Below are 24011 nucleotides of genomic sequence, written 5' to 3'. Positions count from 1 at the left end.
TCACGCCCATCTAAGGCTAAGGGGCCGGGACCGGCAGAGTCATTTAATTTTATCTCCTTTTCTCAAGCTAGCTAGCTGCAAGCAAGCGCTCACAACAACGCAACATGGCTGCTAGACCAACTGGTTATGGAATGACTGCAGAACTAAAGCAGAAGCAAGACAGCAAGTATGATTCTGATTTAGAAAGACAAGCAAGGGTTTGGCTACAGTCGGTAGTTGGAGAATCTTTCCCTGGTGGCAGTTTCCATGAAGCTCTGAAGGATGGTGTGTACCTCTGCAAAGCTATCAACAAGCTGAAACCAGGCTCTGTGAAGAAAATCAACACCAACAAAATGGCCTTCAAAATGATGGAAAACATTGGAAATTTCCTGTCTTCAGCAGAAACTTACGGCCTTCCAAGATCCGACTCTTTTCAAACAGTGGACCTGTACGAAAATCAGAACATGCCACAAGTAATAACGGCCATTCACGCTCTGGGTAGAGTGGCTAGCAAGAAAGGCTTCAAAGGGGCTACTACGCTCGGTCCGAAAGAAGCAGAGAAGAATGTACGTCGTCATGACACCGAAGAGCAAAAGCGAGCCAGTTCCAGTGTGATTGGTCTGCAGATGGGTACAAACAGAGGAGCCAACCAGGCAGGAATGACCGCTTATGGCACACAACGTCAAATTATGAAATGACAAGTGACAGACTTTCTCTCTGATACATAATTATGATACTTTCCTGGAAGCCATATTATTGTTGTTTCCTAGTTGCAATATTGTAGTATGTATTTATGTGTTGCTTGTCTGTGTAGGCTATCCATTATATGTGTTTACTTTACTGATGACGTTGTGTTGTCTGTTTTCATAATTAATTTTGATTTCAACATTTGAATTGCCTTTTCTGAGCAAGGTTGGGTGGTATAAAAAGTTATAAACTGAAAAAGGGGGAGGATCTAGTCTAGCTGCATGCAGTGAGCTTGCATTGCTCTATAATTGAGGGTTGCATTCTTCAAATTCTTATACATGTATAATAGTCACCCCAAACAAAATAAAATCTCATCACAGATTGAAAGAGGTGGGAATAAATATTATTATCAAATTAATGTCAAAAATAAATGATAATTTTTCTAAATTTGTGTGGGTTCCCATGGAGCCCATTTCTGTATAGATTCTTTGGTTACATTCTCAGGAGACAGTTTTGGGCAGACAGCATAGTGGGATGTGACAGATTGGAAGGCAGCCCTCAGTCCAGCCTTGATAGACAAATCCCACGAAAATCCTCGAATCAGACACGCCATAGTAGCACCAACAAAACTGAAAATAAAAATAATAGGTAATAGTACGTTGGATATGAATCTTTCAGGTTAACAGCACATGGAGCAAACATCACAAATAACAAGCTGGTTGATATTTCTACATTGTTAGACTATACCCGACACATATTCAGGACGTACGTTTTGGGGTGGTCTAAATAATAGTTAGACACTGTTTTGGAGGGTCTATGGGATTTAGAAGCCCAAAGGCACTGATTTAGTATCCCGAGCGTAGCGAGGGTACTACAAGTGGCTGAGGGCTTCTAAATTACATGGACCGACAAAACAGTGTCTAACTCATTTAGATACTATAGTGCGCATCGCAAACCGCTTGACTACAATACAATTACTTGACAACGGAATACTAGGTATACTAAGTAAATTTGCAGGTATACTAAGTCCCATAGTATACCTGCTCTGAGGCACTTTTCCCATGTACTTTCCATGTTACTTCCCATGTAGATCTTATCAACTAGTACTAGTCTAATAATCACATAATATTATAGTCTGAGTCTCACCTGTCTCCTGCGCCAGTGACACTGACCACACCCACAGGAAGTAGGTCCTTGGCAGCTGCCCTGTAGTGTAGGTGTCTAGTTTCTTTTGCTGAGCATGCAAGAACACCATCTTGACCGAGGGATACAATGAGGTTAGGGACGTGGGTGAGGAGGGGAGGGATGAGGTGCAAACACTCCGTCAGCTTCTCAGCCAAAGTTAGCTCTGTGAATGGGGTTACATGTTGTGTGTGGGTGTGTGTGGGTGTGTTGAATAAACGTACAAATACCAGGACGCAACATAAAAGTATTGGTATGGGAAAACAAGGCAGGCACTGCACAGTCTAAACACATGATATGTATATGTACACTACAAGTTTTTTGAACTGTATACTAATGCACATCATACCAGCAACTACAGTGTTCCCATGACATTCACTTACCAGAAGATAATTGGAGACACGTAGACTCGCCAGTTAAAGCGTTGTACATGTTTCTCAATTCAATCAGGTTAGGTGAACTGTATGTGATCTTTGAGAGGCAGTCGGCTTCAATGGGCTTAATAGCTTTGTCCACGCATGTAGGCTCATACCAAACTGAGGGGCATAATACCAGTTAGCCAATAATACCAGTTAGCCCTAAGCAAGTACCGTATCTGCATAATTTAAGAGACAACTTCCAGGTTGATTAAAACTATACATACATATACGTGCATGTAGCTATGCAAGTTGGTCACCTGGTGTTCCAGCATCTGAGCAGACCTCACACACAAACTTGATTGTATCAGAGGGAAAATTCCCATCCAAGCAGACTAGAGGGGCTTTAGTTAGGACCTCTGTGAACTGACTCACCTGCAGAGAAATATAAACTTTGTGTTAGACAAAGAATCCTCTAGCACAAATCCAACTGAGGCTACTTACAACTGTGTTCATGGGGAAAATAACAAAATACATACATGTACTTAATAATGCTACATACATGCACGATCAAAAGTGATCTAATAGTAAACCTTACACTGCATGTACCTAGCAGTAGATCATACGTACCCAGTCAACTGTGATACTGTTGTTGATGCTCATGTCCCCTACAGCACAGTACACCTCTCCTTGGTGGTCCAACACGATACAGTAGCTGGCAGTGGGTAAATGACTGCATTCATATATACCGTCCAGTGGCTGGACAAAAGAGACAGTGATGAATTAGACTCAGTGATGAATTACACATAAGATTATGGCAGTCCTTATGTCGAGTGTACGATATGTACATGGTGGTAGTTGCTGAACACCAAGCGTACAGAGTTAGACTTACAATTTTAAGTTGTGTGAGGTGCTGTGAAAGTGTCAGTCCATTGGGATCCTTCCCGAGGGAGGAGATGAAGATGGGTGGAGTGTCTAGTCTTGACATGCACTCTGCAATATTCCGCCCCACACCTCCATATGTTTGCACGAGGCTGCCCAGGTTTGTGCCCTCCCTCTATAAAGCAGATATCATAATTATGAGCGAAGTAATGATAAAATTATCAAGACCACCCAACAAAGTGATTGTAGCTATACCAGCAACCGTTACATACAGTACATGTAGGTATATATCAGTATGTGTGTAAGGAACTAACTTTTATAACTGGTGAAGTCACTTTGGCAGTAGAGTCGAGAATAGATGCTCCGATAACAACAGGTTGACCGTTTCGAGTCATATCTTTCCTTCTTCTTGGTCTAGTTCTTCTTCCACGCACTCTAGCCAGCTCCACAGCGATCTGGCTACCAACAACTGCATTGTTCTCAATCAGCCTAATGTCTATGCCTAAGTCAAAGAGATTCACTGCAGCAGATCAGAAAAGCGATTGATGACCATTTTCACAAGGCTTTCAATATCATAACAAATGTAGTAAAAAAAAACCTCCTTAGGGACAAAACCTGTGTGAGAGGTTTTGTACACATTGGTTAATAAGGATACTGGCTTCTAGTGACTGCCCATCAGTGAGTTGGTTAACTCTCTCTAACAGGAATGGAGTAACAGCCTTCCCAGCAATTTTTCCAGCTCTATACACATTTATCAGTGTATCAGTCAACCCAGACTGATCAGAGAAAGCATTGCTTACTTTGCTTCCACCAGAGCGTCTTGAATGGCTGTCTCAATTTTCTCTCCTAGAAGGTCATCGTCATTCGGTATAGGCACACCAATTACAAGTCCATTACCAGTTCCAAACGAGAGGCTGGAATCTGTAGAGTACAGTTGAACAAATACGACAATAAGTAGACAATAAGTGTGCTACACACCTGCACAAATTGCTGTACACATAATGTGACATGCACATACATGTAGTAACAAGCGAGTTGTTTCTATCAAAGTTAATACAGCCCCGTCAACTGTATGACAGGGGCCAAACCAAAAATACCTCACAAACAATTCTAGAAACAGTTTACCAATGAGTTTTGCAGCCTCTAATGGATCACGCACAGAATAAGGTGCCTCAAAGCCACTCTTTGGTGTGAAGAACGCGGGGAACTGCCTCGACTCTCCGTAACTAGCGACAGTCACACCCTGTGTCTCAAGATACTCCAAGGTTCGTCCTATGTCCAGGATAGACTTAACACCCGCACACACCACGGCCACAGGTGTTCTACCAAGCTCTGTCAGATCAGCACTTACATCAAGGGCTACAGGAAAAAAGGAATTGATCTTATTCCAGCACATAAATTAATGTTTGGATTGCTCATTTGCATTCTCATGTTGGAAGAATGGGAATGCTATAAATATATAAGGTCTGTGGTTTAAAGCTGAATGGACTTACTAGGACGCACATTTCTCGACTTAATTATGCAACTCACACTGCTCCCCATCACGATGCACTCCGCCCAGTCCCCCTGTCACAAATAGGGGAATACCAACCTTGTGAGCGCACACCATCGTACCAGACACGGTCGTTCCACCACTTAAACCCTGCAAATTACAAGGTATTACAAAATAACTCGAAAGGGGGGAGGGGGTTGCTTACATACCTGGCTTAGAACATAAGCAAAGTCTCTGCGTGAAACTTTCAGCTTTGGTAGCTTCGAGGGTGCTCCCAGCTCTTCTATCTCAGATTGACTCAACCCTGCAATTGATTAACTGTATAAGCACAAACCTAAAATATTAATCAGAGCAAAAAAATTATAAATGGGAATAGAGGTTATCTGAGATTTGATAGAAATTTTCAGTGTGATCATGTCGCCTACAGTAACTATTATTATAGAGTGTGAAGCTGCATTGTGTTTATAGTCCTTAGTAACTTGTACCAAGCCATGCAAACCATAAGGTAATCACACAGCACTAAACATTGTGAGGAGCACACAAACCTACGATCACTTGGCCTCTAAGAATTCCGATTGTGGCTGGGACAACATCGTGTGACCTTATGATACTCTCAATCTGCTGAGCAGTATGGAGATTCTGGGGATACGGCATGCCGTGCGTAAGGATGGTCGTCTCCAAGGCAATCACTGGTCGTCCTGAAGCAATAGCCGACACCACCTCTGGGTTAACAGTCAGAGAGCTTGGAGGAACGGTAGACCCTACGGAATATTACATCACATGTATATCCCACGTTGTTCTTCATTTAAACACTATTTCTAGTCAGACTTCTACTGCATGCAGGCCTGAGGGCATACCTCCTCCCTGGAATCTGCAAGGAGCCCAGCTTGGGCCCCAAATAAATGGGTAGCATCTTAGGTGTCTGCATGCACATAGCATCCTAGATCCTCTTCAACCTCTCCACATGGAGAGAATGGTTTGGTTTTGGTAGTGATGGTCCCATACAGAGATCAATATTGACTATCACCTACTGTCATTTCATTTTTTCATCATTATACATTAACAGAATTACAATTTCATAGTACAGTACAACAGAGCAATGGCTATATAGATGTCAGTTTGCAGCTAAGGTACCACAGGTGAACAGCTTGAGCTGCCAATGCAACCAGATTAGCCACAGAGGCGTAGGAATGGAGCCAAATGAACTTGCTCTCCAGGGCAGAGTATTGAGGGTTCTTTCTTAGCTGTTCCTGCTTGTCTTTCTCCAATTTGCCGATTGCATTGCCAGCATTAATTTCCTTCTCAAACTTGTGTTTGGAAAATGTGCATTTTGTTGTCTGGGGCTCCAAATAGACCAGGTTGACTATAACCATCAGTAGACTGACCGCAAGTGAGTAGCCCTGTAGGAGTGGTAATGCAGAGGTTCATATAATTGAATTGTGGTGAGAACATAACTATGACCTCTGGGTTTACAGGAAGTAGGAAGTTCACTAGTACAGTGCGTGCATGCATCAAAATTATTATGATGTCAGTCTGCATAATAATATACAGAAGGTTTTGCTTAGTGCCATAATATAATAATTATACTATAGAACAATATCGTCAGTCGTACCTGCATTTTCTCTGTGAAGTCCCAGTCGGTGAAGGGGTGTTCAATAAGAAAGGTGACGATAGTTACAGAGGAGAGGATAGTCCCCAGTAGAAAATACTTTGGAAACAGCTTGCTCTGAATGAACCCAAACATGTGACGGGGCATGTACTGATACATGGTGAATCCTGGGGGAGAAAAAATGTGCATAATTAGCTAAGTATTACAGAGCATTCACTTACCTGCAAAGAAGGTGACCCAGATCTGCACCCCGAGCCATGCTGCAAAGGAAAAAAGATGAAACAGTCTCACAGCAGTAGAGAGAGCATCAAGCCTCCCAACTTGTCCAATGGGAGAGACAAATACCACAATGATGAGAGTACACAGGAAAGCAACAATACTGGAAGGTTGAGTGAATGGCAGATCGAATTTAGCAGCCATGATTGTTTTAGAAGAAGTGTGGAGTGTCTTCCTGCCTAGCGCCTGGCCTGCTTTTGCTTGCAAAGAGGAGGTGTGGCATGTGTGCCAATTACCGGTCGGTACAGCCACGCCTTCAAATTCCAACATCCTCACACTTTTCACATGCTTAATTTCAGCTAGCTCCAGCTTTATATAAAAGTGGACCTGAGTAGACACATGGGTGAGAATTTCTTGCCTGAGCTCTATAGCATGAGCATTCATCCCTATCTGGGACCATTTCCCCCCCTCCTGGATGAAAATGGAAACTCGATTGAACACCCCAGCAGTGAATCAGAGATGGAGCTGGCCTATGAGACTGCAGACCCCTTAGCTGAGTCATGGTTGCAACCATTGAAAGTTACTCTTTTTCTGCTCCTCCTCTATTCGGCGTACTACCAATATGTGATGGTAAAGAAACCAAAGGTTGTCTGTCACGACCCTGGACGTATGGAAGATCTAAAGAAGCACTGTCCTGTGTTATTTGAGAAGTATCGACTCACACCGTGGGCTCCTAATGCATACATGCAGACAATACTCAGAGGCATTTTTCAAAGCTTGCCTGCTCATGAGAGAAGACGGTGAGGGTTGTTTTTGTGTGCATTTCAGAACTAAAAGTACTATTTAATATCTCTAACCCTAACCCCTGCAGGGAGGAACTAACAATGAAGAGTGATGGTGGCCGTGTGTGCCTGGACTGGTTCAATGAGAAGACAGATAACCAACCAACAGTGCTCATGCTACCTGGAATCACTGGTATGACCTCGAGTATGACCTTACACACATCAAAGCTAGATACTAATTGCATTCCTGACAAATTAAATGACACCTCATTCAGTAATTAGGATTGGCCAACAGTTAATAATGTTTTGAGCAATTTATGTTCACTGATTTTCATTCATTTATAGGAAGCAGTGAGGACAACTACGTTTGTCATTGGGTACAGAATATGACCGAACTTGGTTACAGGTACGTTGCAGTTGGTTTATTTCTCTCCATTATGTCATTGTGGAAACGAAATTACTATCTGAATCTCATTCACAGGTCTGTCGTGTTCAACTACAGAGGCTGCAGCTACAAATTAACTGTAAGTAGTCAGCTTATATAACAAAAACATGAACTCAATTATCGGTTATCCTTTATTAAATATAGACTCCGAGAATGTATTCTGGGTCTGAAATTGACGATCTTGTTGAAGTAGTCAGTCACATCACTAGCAAGCTTCCTCGTGCTCCATTGATAGCTATTGGCACGTCCATGGGAACGTAAGTTATCACACTGAAGTAAATTGCTTCCTTCTAATTAATAATTACTTTTCTTTTTTACAGAATGTTGTTACTAAAGTATTCGGTAGAATGTAAGGAAAATCCATTTCAGGCTATCTTTCTTATCTCGGCATTATGGGATAGCTTTGAAACAGACAGATGTATGTATAAACCTCTCTGCAAGTACACTCTCAGCAGGACCCTTGTCAACAGCTATTTAGGAATGATAAAAGAGTGAGTAGACAGTACCGTATTACTAGAATATTTTGCTGGTGAAAAACCTTTGCGAGTTCGCATAATGTTTGATGCTCGCAAAACATTCTAGTAATACGGTATGTACATTGTGTGTTTACAGTGTGAATATTAAAACCTTTCAGGAATTGGTCTGTATTTGAAGAAAGTGACAAGAAAGGAGAGTTACCTTTTGACTTACAAGAAGCTCTGAACGTATGTTACATTGTTTCTTAAAAATTCTAATGATACCTCTGTGTTGTGCAGATAAGAGATATGCGCACACTTGTGGATAAAGTGATTGCTCCTATGTTTGGTCGTAATAATAACAAGGGTGCGTGCGAAGCGTGCTATTCCCACTCTCGAGTCGACGATCTGACAGTCCCAATTCTTGCCCTGAATGCAGCAGACGACCCCCTCACCTCTACAAATGGTACACTAGCTTAGTAAATGTATTCAGTATACTGTATTTTGGATTGGTCCTTAATTCTCCCTCCCCGCCGTCTATATAGGGAGCAGAGTTATACTCTTAGGATCCCACTTTTTAATTTATTGTTGCAATTCTTCATGTACAGTTATTCCAGAACAAGAGGCTAAGCACAACACCAACCTGATGCTGGTAACAACGGAGAGAGGTGGACACATTGGGTTTATGGAGGGAGTATTACCTTTCAAGAAGACACTGATTGATAGAGCACTAATACAGTTTGCCCGAGCTGTGTTCGAGCATGATGCATTCTCAAGATAGACTCAATGATTGACTCAATTAATGCCCCTTAGCTCTTTCAAATTTGCAAGAATCATGTTCTATTGCATGCATGCTGTAGGCATCTCATTATTGTGTACCACCGACCACCATTTTGCAAAAAAATGAACGAGCCACGCCTACATGTACAATAATCATCGTGCATACGAGCCAGCCACGCCTCCAATTAATAGCTTTCCTAAACAAACAAAGATTGACAGAAGATTAAAAGTCAAGGCAGTGGTACTGGTGCTATAAACTAGCTATTCAGGTGGCGATGGATGACTACTACTCCCTGCCCGTGCTCTACAGCCTGGGGCTCAATGCTCACCTGGGGTTTCTGTGTCGGCTCATAAACGAGACCATAATCTCTCCAACATTAACAAGTGATCTGCTCCCAATCCAAAGTGACCACTTTAAGAATATCGAGCTCACCTGTGACGACGTGGTACCTGTATTAGAGGTCTGCATTCCCTGGCTGTGCTTATTCACAATCAGTCTATCTCTGCTCCTCCTCTATTCGGCGTACTACCAATACGTGATGGTGAAGAAACCAAAGGTTGTCTGTCACGACCCTGGACGTATGGCAGCTCTAAAGAAGCACTGTCCTGTGTTCTTTGAGAAGTATCGACTCACACCGTGGGCTCCTAATGCATACATGCAATCGATCATTAGAGTTGCTATACAGACTTTCCCAAAGGAAGAGAGAAGACGGTCAGAAGTTCAATAGCGATAATGATTTAATTTTATTATTTTCTGACTAGCTATGATTTTTATTTAATAGTTAGTGCATTTTATTCAGGGAGACGGTGACAATGAAGAGTGATGATGGTCACGTGTGCTTGGACTGGTTCAATGAGAAGACAGATGAACAACCAACTGTACTCATGCTGCCTGGAATCACTGGTATGACATCACTGTAATGTATATAATTCCCGTCTTGTTGTGTTGAACTACACTTAAAAATCAATTATTATTGATGGCTACTTTTGTATGGATTGTGTGTTCATCCTCTCTAGGAAGTAGTAACGAGAACTATGTTCGGCACTGGATTAACGACATGAAAGGACTAGGATACAGGTAAGGGAAAGCTGCTTGTTTATTTTAAGGGAGATGATTTTCTCCCAAGCCTCAGGCTCTACTAACATAACAAATAATTAACTACTTTCTATTTCTTAATAAACTGGGATCTGTTTTTGTATGCCAACTTAAGATCACTTTTTTTCTGTTTAGGGCCGTTGTGTTTAACTACAGAGGTTGTGGCTACACTAAACTGTCAGTAAGTATCGTATAATTATATTGAGAACTATGGAAGTTTTTATGTGGTGTCATTCTCTTACAATGTACACACTCGCTTTAGACTCCCAGAACGTATGTTGGATCAGACATTAGTGACCTCACTGACGTTATCAGCCATATCACAACCAAGCTCCCTAAAGCCCCACTGCTAGCAGTCGGTGCTTCCATGGGAACGTATGTATCATAACATTGTAATCCCTAATAGTCTAACAGAACCACTTGCACACTAAGAGACTTCCCTGTACAGCTATTATCTTCTTCATTATTGACAGTGCTATGTTGTTGTATGTACAGAATGCAGCTGCTCAAGTATGTGGCGGTGTGTAAGAGGCAAGGCAAGACTTGTCCACTCAAAGCTCTCTTCCTGATATCCACCGTCTGGGATCCCATGGAGACAAACAAAGTGATTCACAGTCCCCTCAATAAGTACACTCTCAATAGGCACCTGTGTAACAACTTCAAAGATGTTCTAAGAGAGTAAGTCCACAGCCAGGTGTATAGCTTTTGTAGTCGCCAATGTTAGTTTTCGGGTTCAATTTTCACTTTTCTCAAAAACATAAACACAGAGTGATAGCCAACGTGGTGTTAAGCTTTGGTTCTTTCTCTCACAGAAACAGAGCAGTTTTTGAAGAAAGTTCACAGAAAGGGGAACTATGTTTTGATTACAACAAAGCTCTTCAGGTATATTACTGATAACATCCACGACGATTTTATTCATTGTGAAGTTAAAGTTGGCCATCTAACTGACTATTAGTAGCCATAACATAACTCCGTGTATCCTCATCTCTCTTTATTATCCATCCAGTGTACGGACTTCCGCCAATTCACAGAGGTGCTAGTCTTCCCCATGTTTGGATACAAAAATTTCCAAGATCTCTTCAGTGCTTGCTCTCCAACCGCACTGATCTCCGACTTCACAATCCCAATACTAAGCTTGAACGCTGATGACGACCCATTCACACCTGAATATGGTGAGCTCTTATCAGTCCAAATCTCACGTAACTAGAATAAGTCCTTACATTGCTTGCACCCAAACAGTGACTCTTTTGCCTTTGTAAGTGGTCTGAACTTAATTCCCAACTGCATAACGGTTCCAAATAACATACAAGCTGGTTGTCTTAACCAACTAATTGCCTCACAAATCACTAGGTGTATAGGTGTATTGGAAGTTTTGATACAATTGTGAAGGAATGTATTGTTTACTTACATACATGCATAAATGTACAAAGGAATAGGAGTTACCACAGTTATGATTTAGCAACCACACAAGAACAGGAAGGAACTCTTAATTTCTTGCTGTATTGCGTCTATGATCAGAGAAGGTAGACACGAGTACCTCGATTAGGCTTGGTCACGTCAACAGTAAAGTCATTGATGCATGGGACTAATAACTCAATTTCAGCCTAATCGAGGTACTCGTGTCAGACCTCCTCCTCTGGTCTGCGATAGTGGCTTCTAATAATTGACCTGGTATAATTTATTATTAGCCATACTACATAATGTCATAGGTCCATCTGGCTTAGAAAATGCATCACCCGCTGGCAGGTTATCATCATCAAAGGTTGCATGAATATTCATAATGTTCTAAGAGCACTTACTTCCATACTGTGTATTGCGTCACTAATTCCATACTGTGTATTTGTTTGAATGTGCAGTGATTCCTGAAGAGGGTGCAAGGAGCAACCCTAACCTGATCCTGGTCACCACGAGAAGAGGTGGTCACATTGGGTTCATGGAGGGACTGCTGCCTACCAACAAGAACCTCATGGACAGAGCACTGATACAGTTCATCAGAGCCGTGTTTGAACACGATGCTTTTGTCTGATTACACAAACTACCATGACATTTTCGCACTTCATAATTAATTATGTGATCTCATATTCATATTTTAGACACCTACATGTATTCCAAACTTTCAATGTGACAATTGTTGGCATAAAGCAAATTCTGAAACTGACTGTGTACATGCGCTGATTACAATCTGTGCTGATTACAAAAATAAGTGGCACACACTACTATAAATGAAAGTGTTAATTGTATAATTTATATCTATAGCTGCTTGATAGACTGCACCACCGTAAACCTGCAAGTGGACAGAATAAATAATATGTCATAGCAGAGCAAAACTAGATATATGTATGCACCCAGCCACGCCACTGTAGTTAGTTACCTTACGTACCCATCAAAAATTGACAAAGCTGTCTGTAACTAGAGCAATTGGGTGACCACACAAAAAAGACATTATGTATATACATATTATTGGAATGCTTTGTAAATGAATGCCAGGCCACAAATTATATTATACAAGGGTCAGTTATTTCAGGTTGATTTCGGCCTGCCCTATTTATTTGGTACCACAATACCCTACACACATTGTCAGGTGATTTCATTATTGGTGTAAGATAGCTGCACATGTTGCACGTGTTGACCGGTATTGTCCCGGCCACTATCATATCGACTGAAAATACAATGAAGTTGATCGACATGCTTATTTAGCTTATAACCTATAGATCAATCTACCAACCCCCAATACAAAACACACAAAAACTCCTTATACTAAGAAAATGAACATGTACATACATTCACTTTGCCTTAGATAAGCACTTATCTCACTGCATCCTGACAATAATGCAGCAGCTATATACACTAGCTGACACACACACACACACACAGAACCATATTAGGGCAGACAGAACATCTAGTGTTGGCAGTCAAAGAATTAGGACCAACTCAATTTGGCAAATTATCATTGATAACAATTCACATACCCCAAATCTCCTGAACTACTACAAGGTGTGCACATACTCCAGACATCAGCTGGCTCTTTGAGAATACATTACTTTAGGAAGCAGTACAAGCCCACACATTCACGACACCTAGTCAAAAATGGCAATTCTAGTGCGTACACCTCTTAGGTTCCCTTCAATATTTACTCTAAATTGGGAAAACAACAAGCAGGAAGAAACCGTTGGTACCAAAACATTCCTAGCACATATTCAAACAATTTTAAGCGTAGGTTTATATTTGGCTAACAACTCACCTTAATTCAATTTCCACTCTTCTTTTTCAGCTTGTTCATTAGCTCAGCTTGGAACATGGCTGCCATATCCACCGACTGTGGCTTGCTCACTGCTGGTTTACTCTTTTTGCTACTGACTGCCATCGAAGGATCCGTCATCGGCTTCTTTGGGGGGACGAACCCGATAGGTGGAGGTGGAGGGGGCGGTGGAGGTGGAGGAGGCGCTCCGCCAGGGGGTGGGGGAGGGGGTGGTCCTCCAGATGGTGTCCCTTGTGGAGGTGGGGGTGGTGGAGCTGGTGCCGATTGTGGGGGTGGGGGTGGTGGAGCTGGTACAGCTTGTGGAGGTGGGGGCGGAGGAGCTGGTGCAGCTTGTGGAGGTGGGGGCGGTGGAGCTGGTACAGCTTGTGGAGGTGGGGGCGGTGGAGCTAGTACAGCTTGTGGAGGTGGGGGCGGTGGTGCTTCAGGAGTCTTTTCAGCGACTGGTAAGGACTTGATTACAGGAGGTGGTGTAGCTTGAGGAGCTGGTTTGGGAGCAGGACTAACAGGCCGTATCACTTGTATATTAGCTGCTGCCTTGACAATAGAGGCTTTGGGTACACTGGGTGATGAGTTCACAACCTTTGGTGCATTCACTTTCGGTTCAGTCTTTTGCTGAATTTTCGGCTCCTCTTTAGGGGCTGGAGGATCATCAAGCACTCTTCCCAGCTGTACCTTTTTCTTTTTTCCATCAAGCAGCTCTTCTTCAGTCTTAAAAAGACTTGTGCTTCCCTGCAGTCTTGTAGTGAGGTCTCCTTTGAAGCCAGAGCCGAGGGTGCTTTTAGGTCCAGTTTCTTGAGGTCCTCGTCCACTAGCAAGAAATTTTGCAGCCTTCAAATTTTCAAACCCAGGTTTACAAGTAACAACTGTGGTCGTATCCCCTATCTTTCGCGTGGCAATGGCAGTCCCTTGGGTAGGTTGAGCAGGCTTATTGGGAGTAGTGATTTGAGCCTTGGCTTGTGAAACAGTATTTTTGGCAATTGGTGAAGCCTTTGCTTGTGTTACAGATGGTGTGACTGTCTTAGGTGGCTCTGGAGATTTTTGCTGAGCAGATGGGGTAGAAATAGGGGGAGCAGTTGGGACAGAACGACTTGGCTTTGGAGATGAGTTCACAACAGGAGGGGGGGTTGGTTTATTCACAACTGGTGCCTTAGGCTGTGCAACGACTTTCGGGGCTGAGTTCAAAATAGGACTTGCTCGTGGAGATACGTTAACAACAGGAGGAGCTGGTTTATTCACAACTGGTGCCTTGGGCTGTGCAACGACTTTCGGGGCCGAGTTCAAAATAGGACTTGCTCGTGGAGATACGTTCACAACAGGAGGGGCTGGTTTACTAACCACTGTCGATGCTGTTGGTGTCTTAGGCTTTGCAACTGCAGCTGGAGGTGGGATAGGTTTGGTTTCGATTGGTTTCTGTGTAGGTGATATCTTCCCGTAAGAAGCACCAGCGAATGGTACACTTGGCTTGGTTACCTCGGCAGTAGCAGACTTTGTAGCTTGTTGAGTGTTAGCAGTATTTGTGGATACTTGAGAATTGCTCTTGGGCTGACCATAAACTGTGCCTGCATACGGAAGACTTGATTTTGGAGCCTCAGGAGTTGGCGATTTCTTGGGCTGACCGTATACAGTTGCTGCATATGGTAGGCCGGAGCTAGTAGGGGGATTGGGCTTGTTAACGGCAACACCATTTGATACTAGTTTAGGTGGCTCAGGCGACTTCTGTTGGGTGGTGACTGGAGGTGACGGCTTCTTTATAACAGAACTTGGAGGTGGAGGCTTTTCAATGGTCGTGGTTTTCTTTAGATTAGCAGCAGAATTCACTGGAGTAGGTTTTGAAACTGGCTTGGTTTGGCTCTTTCCATCGGTTTGGTCCTTAGCTACACCACTTGAGAATGTTCGAGTGCTCGGTTTCTGAGCTGAACGGTTCACTGATATGGCAGGTGCTGGATCAGCTACAATCACACTGTCTTTGTTTACACTGCGATGAGTGGCTTTGAGTCGCTTGAGCGCTTCTTGTCTTTTTTCCTCTGCCTCCATAAGTTGTAGATTAGTCGTGAGAGAAGAAATGACATTTTTACTGTCTTTACCAACGGCAATAGATCTCGTAGTTGTGGTTACCGGTCCAGGCACATTGACGACTCTCTGTGTGGGTCCTTTCTTTGCGGCCGATGAGGCAGCTTGTTGGGACGGCTGGATCCTTTGAGACAGAGGGGAGGGGGCTCGGAAGGAGGGACCGAGGGCAGCTAGGAATGCGTCTGCTTCTTGCTCTCTCTGTTGCCGCTCAAGAGCTTCAGCTTTTGATTCACCATCGTAAGACATTTCAGTTCAATTCTGAAATTGAGTATTTGATAATTAATAGTTTAGATCTACATGAAGTTGACAAACTGTCTACTACTACTGGTAGCCATGCAAATAATTATGAAACACAATATTCTTAAACATCACATTACTTACTTACTTGTACTTGTAACAATACTTATGTTCAAGAGTATCGCACACACACACTGCTTTCTCTTTGCTCAATGATACATGTAGAACAAGTTTTATAACCACAAAACGGATATAAACTTGACCACATCCGGTCACATTGGCAAGCAATCAGCACAACAACACACAAATTAATTTTTGTCTCCCTTTACTCAGGATCAGGACTACACACACAGCTATATATAGTTTTAATGTTTCACTCCTACATAACATTCCGTTCTGCACGAGTTCAGATGGCCGCTCCTCTACCGGCTTTGTCTGCAGGGGAAATTATAAAGAGGCAGTAAAAGAGCTGTACAAAAGCATACAAATCGCACACATAATTTATAACGACAGGTCCATTTAATAACGTCAATTCAGATCACTGATGTTAACTACAGTTGTGCCTCTGGGCCCATAAAGGATTACAGGCCCGGCCATAGTTAATTAATAATGCTCATTATGTACACAAGGCTATACCAGAGAACTTATATAATAGATACAGCATGAGACCGAGTGTTTAAAAAATGTTGGGTCCCCCCCCCCCCGGGCCTAGAATTATAGGCCCCTCTAGGCATAATCATTAAAAATCTCAGCGCGATTCTCAACAAAAACAACACACACCCCTTACCAAAATCATGCCTTGAGGCTATGCGACCGTGTAATATAACACGGAAGGGACTGTATGACATAATTATACCTTGTTGAACACGCCCCTGCCAACGTAGTCTGCCGGTCTGCCATGCACTGCACAGTGAATCCATCTGGAACAAGACAGCTGTGTTGGGAAAACAAGTTTTAGCCACTAAGCAGCTTACGACATATCCGTATAAGACTCTACTTTAACAAGTGCTAAGAAAACAACGAAAGATTATACAATGACCCCAGATGAGAGAGTCCTCTTTAGTAAACATCACATGGTTGGCCTTTCCCAACACATCTTATACAAGGGAATAACCAGCCCATATAATGAAGCACACATTAATGATCATGCAGTACAGAACAAGCTTCAGCACACTAAGTTATAGCAATGGAGATCAATGCAGCCTACGTCAAGTATCCTGAGGCGATTGCATCAGACAACATGTACGCGACTGTGGCTCATAGAGAAACAGAGAGAGAAAATGTGCCACAGTCAGTCGAAAAACATGAAATGCTGAGCTTTAACCCAGCCTATGGGAAACATGCTGTAAAAAACACATCAGAGAATACGTATGAGATGTTGGATCGAGCGCCACGTCGACAAGAAGCAAAGGAGCAGTCAACAGAGCCACTCGATCCAAGAGACCATAACTACCAGGGTACTCCAAAGTCAATGAAGCTACCTCTAGCTATTTGTGTAGTAGCTATATTGGCACTGTTAGCATTGGCTACAGCTGTTGCAGCTGTGGCTCTCATTCTAGTTGTGTCCAACCAGCAAATCCAAAGCCTCCAGTCAGAGTCTCACCAGCAGACAGACGCCATACAAGACGAAATTCGTGTGCTGAGGATGCAACTGAACCAGACATCATCACAAGCAAGTTCCCTGGCACAAACAAGTGAGCTATAGTTTAACTGGGAGTAAGACAATTACGTAGAGTCACAATTGTATGTAAGATACTATACTCACACATGCAGATGCCCAACTACTGAACACATCTCTTGAACATCAAAATTTAATAACACAACTTTGGAACGTTCTCCTGAGCAGCTCCTTGTTCCCTATCGCCTCATGCAGAGAGCTGGCTCTGGAAAGACCTTCAGGAGACTACTGGATAACAGGTAGTAGCTCTCTTGTTGAAGTTTACTGTGAGAAAAACAAACAGAGCTGCAGCTGCAATAGCAATGGATGGTGGATGAGAGTAGCTAACCTCGACATGACTGACCCAAACCAGAATTGTCCAGCTGAGTTTACAACAGTAACCAGGGAAACACCACCACTACGTACATGTGGTAGAATAAGTAATGGGCAATCCGGATGCGTATCAACTACCTATCAGACACATGGTGTAGCGTACACACAGGCTTGTGGTCGGATCAAGGCTTATCAGTATGGAAGTACGACTGCTTTTGTCTTATACGATGTAGACAACGAAAAAACTATTGATTCACCCTACCTAGATGGTATCAGTCTAACTCATGGACAATCACCATGACAACACATCTGGACATTTGCCGGAGCTCGAGACGAAACAGGAAGTTCCAATTACTATTGCCCTTGTACTCGACCAAACATTAACTTCACAGGATCTGTTCCGCCATTCATAGGGCAAGACTACTTCTGTGACACAGCTAGTAGAGATGCGGTCCAGATTCAATTCTACCCTGATGATCCACTCTGGGACGGTCAGGGATGTGGGGGTACCAGTACTTGCTGTGAGTTCAACAACCCGCCATGGTTCTGCAAGCAACTTCCTCAGCCGACTACAGACGATATCGAGCTACGGATTTGCTATGACAGTAGTGCTTATAATGAAGACACACCTATAGAGATTGTGGAGATATATATACGATAGTTGAACTGCACAACATGGAACTAACAAAGTCAGAGTGAATCAGCACACATATTTTGTATCCCATTTGCAGACTATGCATGATGGTAATGGTAAGCCATTGAACACACAACCATCCATTGTCCCAAATTAATGTTTTAACACCTTATTAATACCCTGATTTCTTTAACATGCATGTAACAATATTGGGGGGGGACTGTGATATCTATTAATTTTTATTAAATAAAAGTAAGTGCTTATAATTAAACGATGTTCATAGAGCATTCACCCCATGCGTTGAGCTTCATCGCCCAGCGGCAAACAGATTACAAATTTTTACCGTAACGACCTTAGCATTATGGGAATGCATGATCATGAATCTAAAAACCACATACGATTAGAAAACAGTGTTTCTTGCCGACTTCAAAGATCGCCTACAAGTTTCAACTATCAGTAGCCTATTATTTTCAACCATGGACTGTCTCGTTAGCATTTAAAGCAGTCCATGAAAGTTAGTTCGCTCTAACAGCTCATTTTTGTGTCCACACACACACACACACACACCAATCACTCTACCCCTGCTGCGCACGGCACGAGGTAATAAGGGCACCCAAGCTCCGTGAGAGAGTATGACACAGCTACTTGCAGAGCATGCATGCACATTATATAGGGATGATAAAGTAACTATTATAATTATAAGCACTGTTTGCATTCTCATAAGCACACATCAGATTCTTAGAATAACAAACTAATTATGGTAACCCACTCCCACAACCACCACTTCATTCTGTGGACACACTATATACACATACACGTGGCATCATGCACCATCAAAATTATATAAGACAAGAGGATATCAGACAAACTTATAGCTACAAATTTTAGACACAAGTGTTTTAGTCAGATGGAGTCCCACTTCATAATCAAACTCGAAATGCAAAATCTTGATTGTGTCTCGCGTCTTTCTCACAATTTACTTCCGTTCATTACAAAACTCCTCATGACGATACTGATACCGTCTTGCAGCTAATATGAAAACCACAATACCAGCAATTGAGATCACATTGTTCAATAGGTAGTAGGCGAGGCCAACTTGTGACGAACCAGTCAAGACGCTAAACGGAAGAAGAATCGCAAAAACACCAATCAACTGAAACAGTCCTTTCACAGCAAAGAATATCCCAATGAGAAAGCCTTTCATGGAGTGAGGGCTTTGAGCATAAATGAATTCAAACACACCACCATAAATCAGAGTGTAGGAAATGGCTACAAGAATATTTTGGAGAATAAGAATGTAGGGGTTGAGGTTAAGTGAAGGAGCATCAAATATTCCAGCAGCAAATAAGGAGCTTGACGTACCATCGGCAGTAGCATGGCCTATTTTATTCATAGAGAGAGAGCATACCAGACTCACAGTTGTCAAACAAAGACCAATTCCAATTCGACCTAGAATACTAGTATATCTCTGGAACAGCGGATAAAGAAACTTGAGGAAAATAGGTATAAACAATACAATAAACAAAGGATAACACGTTCCACCATTTGCAAACAGAGCATTAGCAATACTGGTGGCATAGGAAGTGCCACTAAAGTTGAGTCTGAGTGAAGACAGAATTGCTGACCCAGCAATATCAGCTGTGAAGAAAGGCCCCACAGATATCAAAACAAGAAGTATTGCCTTCGCATTCTTCACGTGCTCTGTAGTGAATGGTCCTCCATACTTGTTCTTGCCAGTGGGAATGTCATCTTCCCAGAACGGAAAGGCACTGTGTTGAATAGGAATACTATGGCTTTTAGCACAGCCGACAATTCTTGCCACTTCTTTGTACGGGTTGAGTAAGACAGTATCATGAATAAACAAAGTTCGCTTAACTCTACAGAGAGAAACTGGAATTGCGATCAAGAAAATAAGAAATGCTATACCAAATACAGTAGTCCTAATGATCAAGAAGGTGATGACTGTCCATGTTAACTTCCCAACGCTTAAACCTATGTACATTGTTAATACAAACCAGTGTATGAAAAGAAAGCTATCTCTAGTTGGACTGTCTCGTAACTGATCAATCCCAAACTGAATGACATTAGCTGAGAATGCAGCAAAGCCAACTGACAATGCTATGTAAATAAGAATACCTAATACTCCAAAAACAACTATAGACCCTGCACCTAATGGCGGCCAAGGAACTGAATCAACAAAACCGAAAGCTGGAAAACATAAAGCAGCTAGTACAAGTCCGACTACAATGAGAGTGAACAATGCCAGCCACATTGTCAGCAGACCACATCTGACCACCTTGTACCTCCCATAGCGAACATCCGCCAAGTACCCAGCAAGGGGATAGAAAAGCAACCAAACAGCGATCAGCCCATACACTCCAGATCCTATCATAATGAAAATGTTACTAATACCAATAACAGGTGGTACTACACTATATGAGGTTGCTACAACAAAAACAATATCTGGATTATACAAAAACCCGTACAAAAGATATACTAAGGCATTCCAAAAGAGAATTGTGTTCACAGCTTTAGACTTTATTAGCACACTTTCTTTAAACCTTTGAAGCAGCGGTAAACCATTCCTTTGCAATGGAGATTCGTTTCCCGGTAATCTTGTAGCCTCATCAGCATCACTGTTACTTTTAATTCTTTCAGAAAGAGCACTATCACATAGCTCAGCCTCTTCTCTACAATTACAAGCCATATGTATAAACTTAACTTTATTTACCACGATCTAACAGTCACTACGCACACGGACAGGATGCCAATATAGTTTTATTTTTAGAGGAAGTTCAATTTCCTGTTAGAGAAAGAGATTGCTAATTCATGCACTCTACCAGTGCCATACTTTACTTGCACTGTACTTGACTTCTACTGAGAGTACCTACATATGCCTACTTTGCATGCACTAAATCATAGCTTCCAAGTTACATCACACTCAGTCAATAATTGGTATATATCCCCAGACTTTTGGTGATATCTTTTTTCTGACAAAGCAATTTTGTTGATGGGTTGGCCATCAAAACTTCAATAATTGTCAATTACAATGCAAAAAAAATGAAGTTGTGCAGGGGTAGGAATCCTGAGATATGGGGTCAGCAATAATCAGCTGTGTAATCAAGACCACAATGCCACAAATATGAATTCTACAGCATACAGCAGGTGAATACAATCTAGTACATGTACTGATGCAAAAACAGTACAGTAATATCACACAGTAACAATAACATTGTCTAGACTAGAGTGAGATGGCCTCAAGTACAATGATGAGTCGGGAAACAATCCTCTTTGCCAAAAAAGTGCGAACTTTGTCTTGCACACTTTGTTTTGATGAGCGGTACACCATCAAAATAGTCTAATCCATCAAAAAACCATACAAAGACATACATACTGTCGCTGCACCCATGTGTATTGAATGTTTGCTAGGCTTGCCGTCACGATATAACCAAGGTACTTGACACCTTTGTACCTCGATGCCTAGCTGGCAATGAGTATCATATCTGAGAGAGAAAGCAGAGCATAATTACATATAATTATGCAGTGTTAAAGCATGTGATATCAATGTGTTTGCCTTGCTACATATTATTGGAGTTGTTACCTTGAGCAACTGTCCCTATACTTACACCACTTTGTACAACAAAATGCATCGTATGCAAAGCACACCACATAATATTTGGCATTGCTTAGAGACACACATCAAAAACGTGCACTCAACCAAGTGTAATAGAGCTGTTTCTCAAGGAAAACTTTGAGTGTACAATAATCAGCTCACCTGGTCATACTTGATACAAACAGGACTCCTGATGCAAAGGATAGTCAGCACTGACAATGACTCTCATACAGGCTACCACACGACCAGCATCCATCCATCAGACTCTCAGATAGAAGACGATCTACATTGTAGTCGATATTTGTGTGAAAGAGTGTTGGAAACGGAAAAATATCAACATTAAATTGTGAGCAATGGTTCGAAGCCATAAAATGACAGTAAACAGACTACAATTTTAAGTAATCTCACCTAGCTCTGGGGAAACATACTTTTGTGCTACCCGAAGTGTGGTACTAGTAGTCTACCATCAACCACAGCTTGATTTGCATGCATGCAATGTTTTTATCAATGTTTACCTACATGTTTACATCTTGGAGTTTACATGTAAGGCTCATAAACATGTGATATTTATTTTTCTGACAGGTCCCACAATATACTACTTGGAGAGCCTCTTACTTATATTCTCACCTTTATTAATCCTGAAGTTGTAGTGTGCATACGCTTTATATCCAGTCAGTGGAAAGAAATGTGATCGGCTACAAGAGTTCTTACAAACTTTATCCAGAAAAAACTGGCTGGAAATAGCTCAGGACGTGCAAACATAAAAATTTGTTCAATAGATCTTGTTTATTGACTCTCCTTCTCTCATAAATTCTGCCTTACATCTGATCACAGTTAGTATTTAGCCCAAGAAAGGAGTTTTCCCAGAGACACTACATACGCAGCCATTTTCTCAATTTGTTTACTATTTTGATTATGTAACAAAAATAAAATTCACGTGAATTGACCGTGTGCGTAGTGACTGCTAAAGCCAGCCAACTGCTACATGTAGTCACATGCTGTGACCACCAAGAGATTGCCTCTGATAAAATAATAGTGATAAATAGACGGCTACACACACCGTGCATACTTATACATCACCACTAATTGATTTCATTGGTCAACAGCTGTAGGATACAGTTATGGTGTGTTTTTGGTGCCAAAATTTTAACTCGCCATGCAAGCGGTCAAAACAAACATGCAAGCGGTATGAATCGTCATGCAAACAGTCAGAACCAATTATGCAAGCGGTATCATCATGCAAGCAGTCAGAACCAATATGCAAGCGGTATCGTCATGCAAGCAGTCAGAACCAATATGCAAGCGGTATCGTCATGCAAGCAGTCAGAACCAATATGCAAGCGGTATCGTCATGCAAGCAGTCAGAACCAATATGCAAGCGGTATCGTCATGCAAACAGTCAGAACCAATTATGCAAGCGGTATCATCATGCAAGCAGTCAGAACCAATATGCAAGCGGTATCGTCATGCAAGCAGTCAGAACCAATATGCAAGCGGTATCGTCATGCAAGCAGTCAGAACCAATATGCAAGCGGTATCGTCATGCAAGTGGTCAAAACCAATATGCAAGCGGTAATACCGTATTGTCATGCAAGCAGTCAGAACGAACATGCAAACTGTAATGTTCATGCACAGAGGAGGTTGGTCACGGTTGTTAATTAATCTTCTAACTTTCTTTGTAACCTCCAATTCCTACAGTAAATTCACAGAAGCCATTGAAGGAACCCCAACCTACCCAACCCGCTGAGTCAGCACTTTTATATTTTATCTTCTTATTTTATTAGGGTTAGATTTTATCTTATTAGGGTTTTATCTTATCCGCAATCAACTGAAACAGTCCCTTCACAGCAAAGAATATCCTAATGAGAAAGCCTTTCATGGAGTGAGGGCTTTTGAGCACAGATGAATTCAAACACGCCACCATAAATCAGAGTGTAGGAAATGGCTATGAGAATATTTTGGAGAATAAGAATGTAGGGTTGAGGTTAAGTACAGTACCTTGTTTGCAGCTGTTTTGATCTGATCCCTCATTTTGGCAGTGTCGTCTCGATACTGTTTGACCAGCTGCTCGTCCTGAAAGGGGAGGGTGGGGAGGGGATCAGGAGTGGAATTTCACATTTAGTGAGAGGGTCTTTTGGCAATCTGATCGTTGAATTGAGATGCTTCAAGATGTATGGCTGTGGACAGAACAGTATACATGGCAATAAGGCACAGTACATGCATAGGCAACTATAACATTTTGACACA

At 42.1% G+C, this 24011-nt stretch overlaps 7 protein-coding genes across 11 annotated transcripts; 4 read left to right on the top strand and 3 right to left on the bottom strand.

Annotated features, from left to right (window-relative positions):
* Positions 1-42: 42 nt before the first annotated feature.
* Positions 43-5573, bottom strand: LOC135330853 (uncharacterized). Its single transcript, XM_064525795.1, has 14 exons — positions 5436-5573; positions 5124-5339; positions 4788-4882; positions 4617-4728; positions 4212-4445; positions 3887-4007; positions 3742-3827; positions 3401-3582; positions 3097-3261; positions 2835-2963; positions 2525-2639; positions 2232-2384; positions 1813-2014; positions 43-1295 (listed from the first exon to the last, which is right to left on the bottom strand). Exons 1-14 carry the CDS (start codon positions 5515-5517, stop codon positions 1109-1111), a joined length of 2079 nt encoding a protein of 692 aa, XP_064381865.1. The 5' UTR covers positions 5518-5573; the 3' UTR covers positions 43-1108.
* On the top strand, positions 105-867 carry LOC135330859 (calponin-3-like). The gene has a single exon (XM_064525800.1). The coding sequence runs from the start codon at positions 105-107 to the stop codon at positions 675-677; it is 573 nt and encodes a 190-aa protein (XP_064381870.1). The 3' UTR covers positions 678-867.
* A 33-nt stretch (positions 5574-5606) lies between the features above and the next one.
* Positions 5607-6665, bottom strand: LOC135331305 (transmembrane protein 205-like). The gene is made up of 3 exons (XM_064526419.1): positions 6409-6665; positions 6191-6354; positions 5607-5978 (listed from the first exon to the last, which is right to left on the bottom strand). Exons 1-3 carry the CDS (start codon positions 6605-6607, stop codon positions 5682-5684), a joined length of 660 nt encoding a protein of 219 aa, XP_064382489.1. The 5' UTR covers positions 6608-6665; the 3' UTR covers positions 5607-5681.
* A 66-nt stretch (positions 6666-6731) lies between these two features.
* On the top strand, positions 6732-8971 carry LOC135331297 (protein ABHD1-like). Its single transcript, XM_064526402.1, has 9 exons — positions 6732-7203; positions 7275-7378; positions 7531-7591; positions 7667-7709; positions 7775-7887; positions 7951-8121; positions 8265-8334; positions 8386-8551; positions 8694-8971. The coding sequence occupies exons 1-9, from the start codon at positions 6803-6805 to the stop codon at positions 8864-8866; spliced, it is 1302 nt and encodes a 433-aa protein (XP_064382472.1). The 5' UTR covers positions 6732-6802; the 3' UTR covers positions 8867-8971.
* Positions 8972-9032: 61 nt separating this feature from the next.
* On the top strand, positions 9033-12115 carry LOC135331295 (protein ABHD1-like). The gene is made up of 9 exons (XM_064526400.1): positions 9033-9577; positions 9666-9769; positions 9883-9943; positions 10097-10142; positions 10224-10336; positions 10457-10639; positions 10774-10843; positions 10968-11133; positions 11818-12115. The coding sequence occupies exons 1-9, from the start codon at positions 9141-9143 to the stop codon at positions 11985-11987; spliced, it is 1350 nt and encodes a 449-aa protein (XP_064382470.1). The 5' UTR covers positions 9033-9140; the 3' UTR covers positions 11988-12115.
* LOC135331283 (uncharacterized) lies at positions 12090-16531 on the bottom strand. 5 transcript variants are annotated; one of them, XM_064526384.1, is made up of 4 exons: positions 16384-16531; positions 15672-15962; positions 13203-15548; positions 12090-12245 (listed from the first exon to the last, which is right to left on the bottom strand). In XM_064526384.1, exon 3 carries the CDS (start codon positions 15534-15536, stop codon positions 13209-13211), a length of 2328 nt encoding a protein of 775 aa, XP_064382454.1. In that variant the 5' UTR covers positions 15537-15548; positions 15672-15962; positions 16384-16531; the 3' UTR covers positions 12090-12245; positions 13203-13208. The 5 variants fall into 5 exon arrangements, with proteins under 5 accessions (XP_064382454.1, XP_064382455.1, XP_064382451.1 ...); XM_064526385.1 differs by having other exon boundaries at positions 15694-15962; XM_064526381.1 differs by having other exon boundaries at positions 15676-15962; positions 16384-16530.
* A 182-nt stretch (positions 16532-16713) lies between these two features.
* On the top strand, positions 16714-17818 carry LOC135331300 (uncharacterized). Its single transcript, XM_064526404.1, has 2 exons — positions 16714-17221; positions 17301-17818. The coding sequence occupies exons 1-2, from the start codon at positions 16714-16716 to the stop codon at positions 17816-17818; spliced, it is 1026 nt and encodes a 341-aa protein (XP_064382474.1).
* Positions 17819-24011: the final 6193 nt, after the last annotated feature.

Source organism: Halichondria panicea, chromosome 2, assembly GCF_963675165.1.
Source record: "Halichondria panicea chromosome 2, odHalPani1.1, whole genome shotgun sequence".
Taxonomy (NCBI): domain Eukaryota; kingdom Metazoa; phylum Porifera; class Demospongiae; order Suberitida; family Halichondriidae; genus Halichondria; species Halichondria panicea.
Note: the sequence above shows the minus strand (reverse complement) of the source record. Positions and strands in the feature narration are given on the sequence as shown.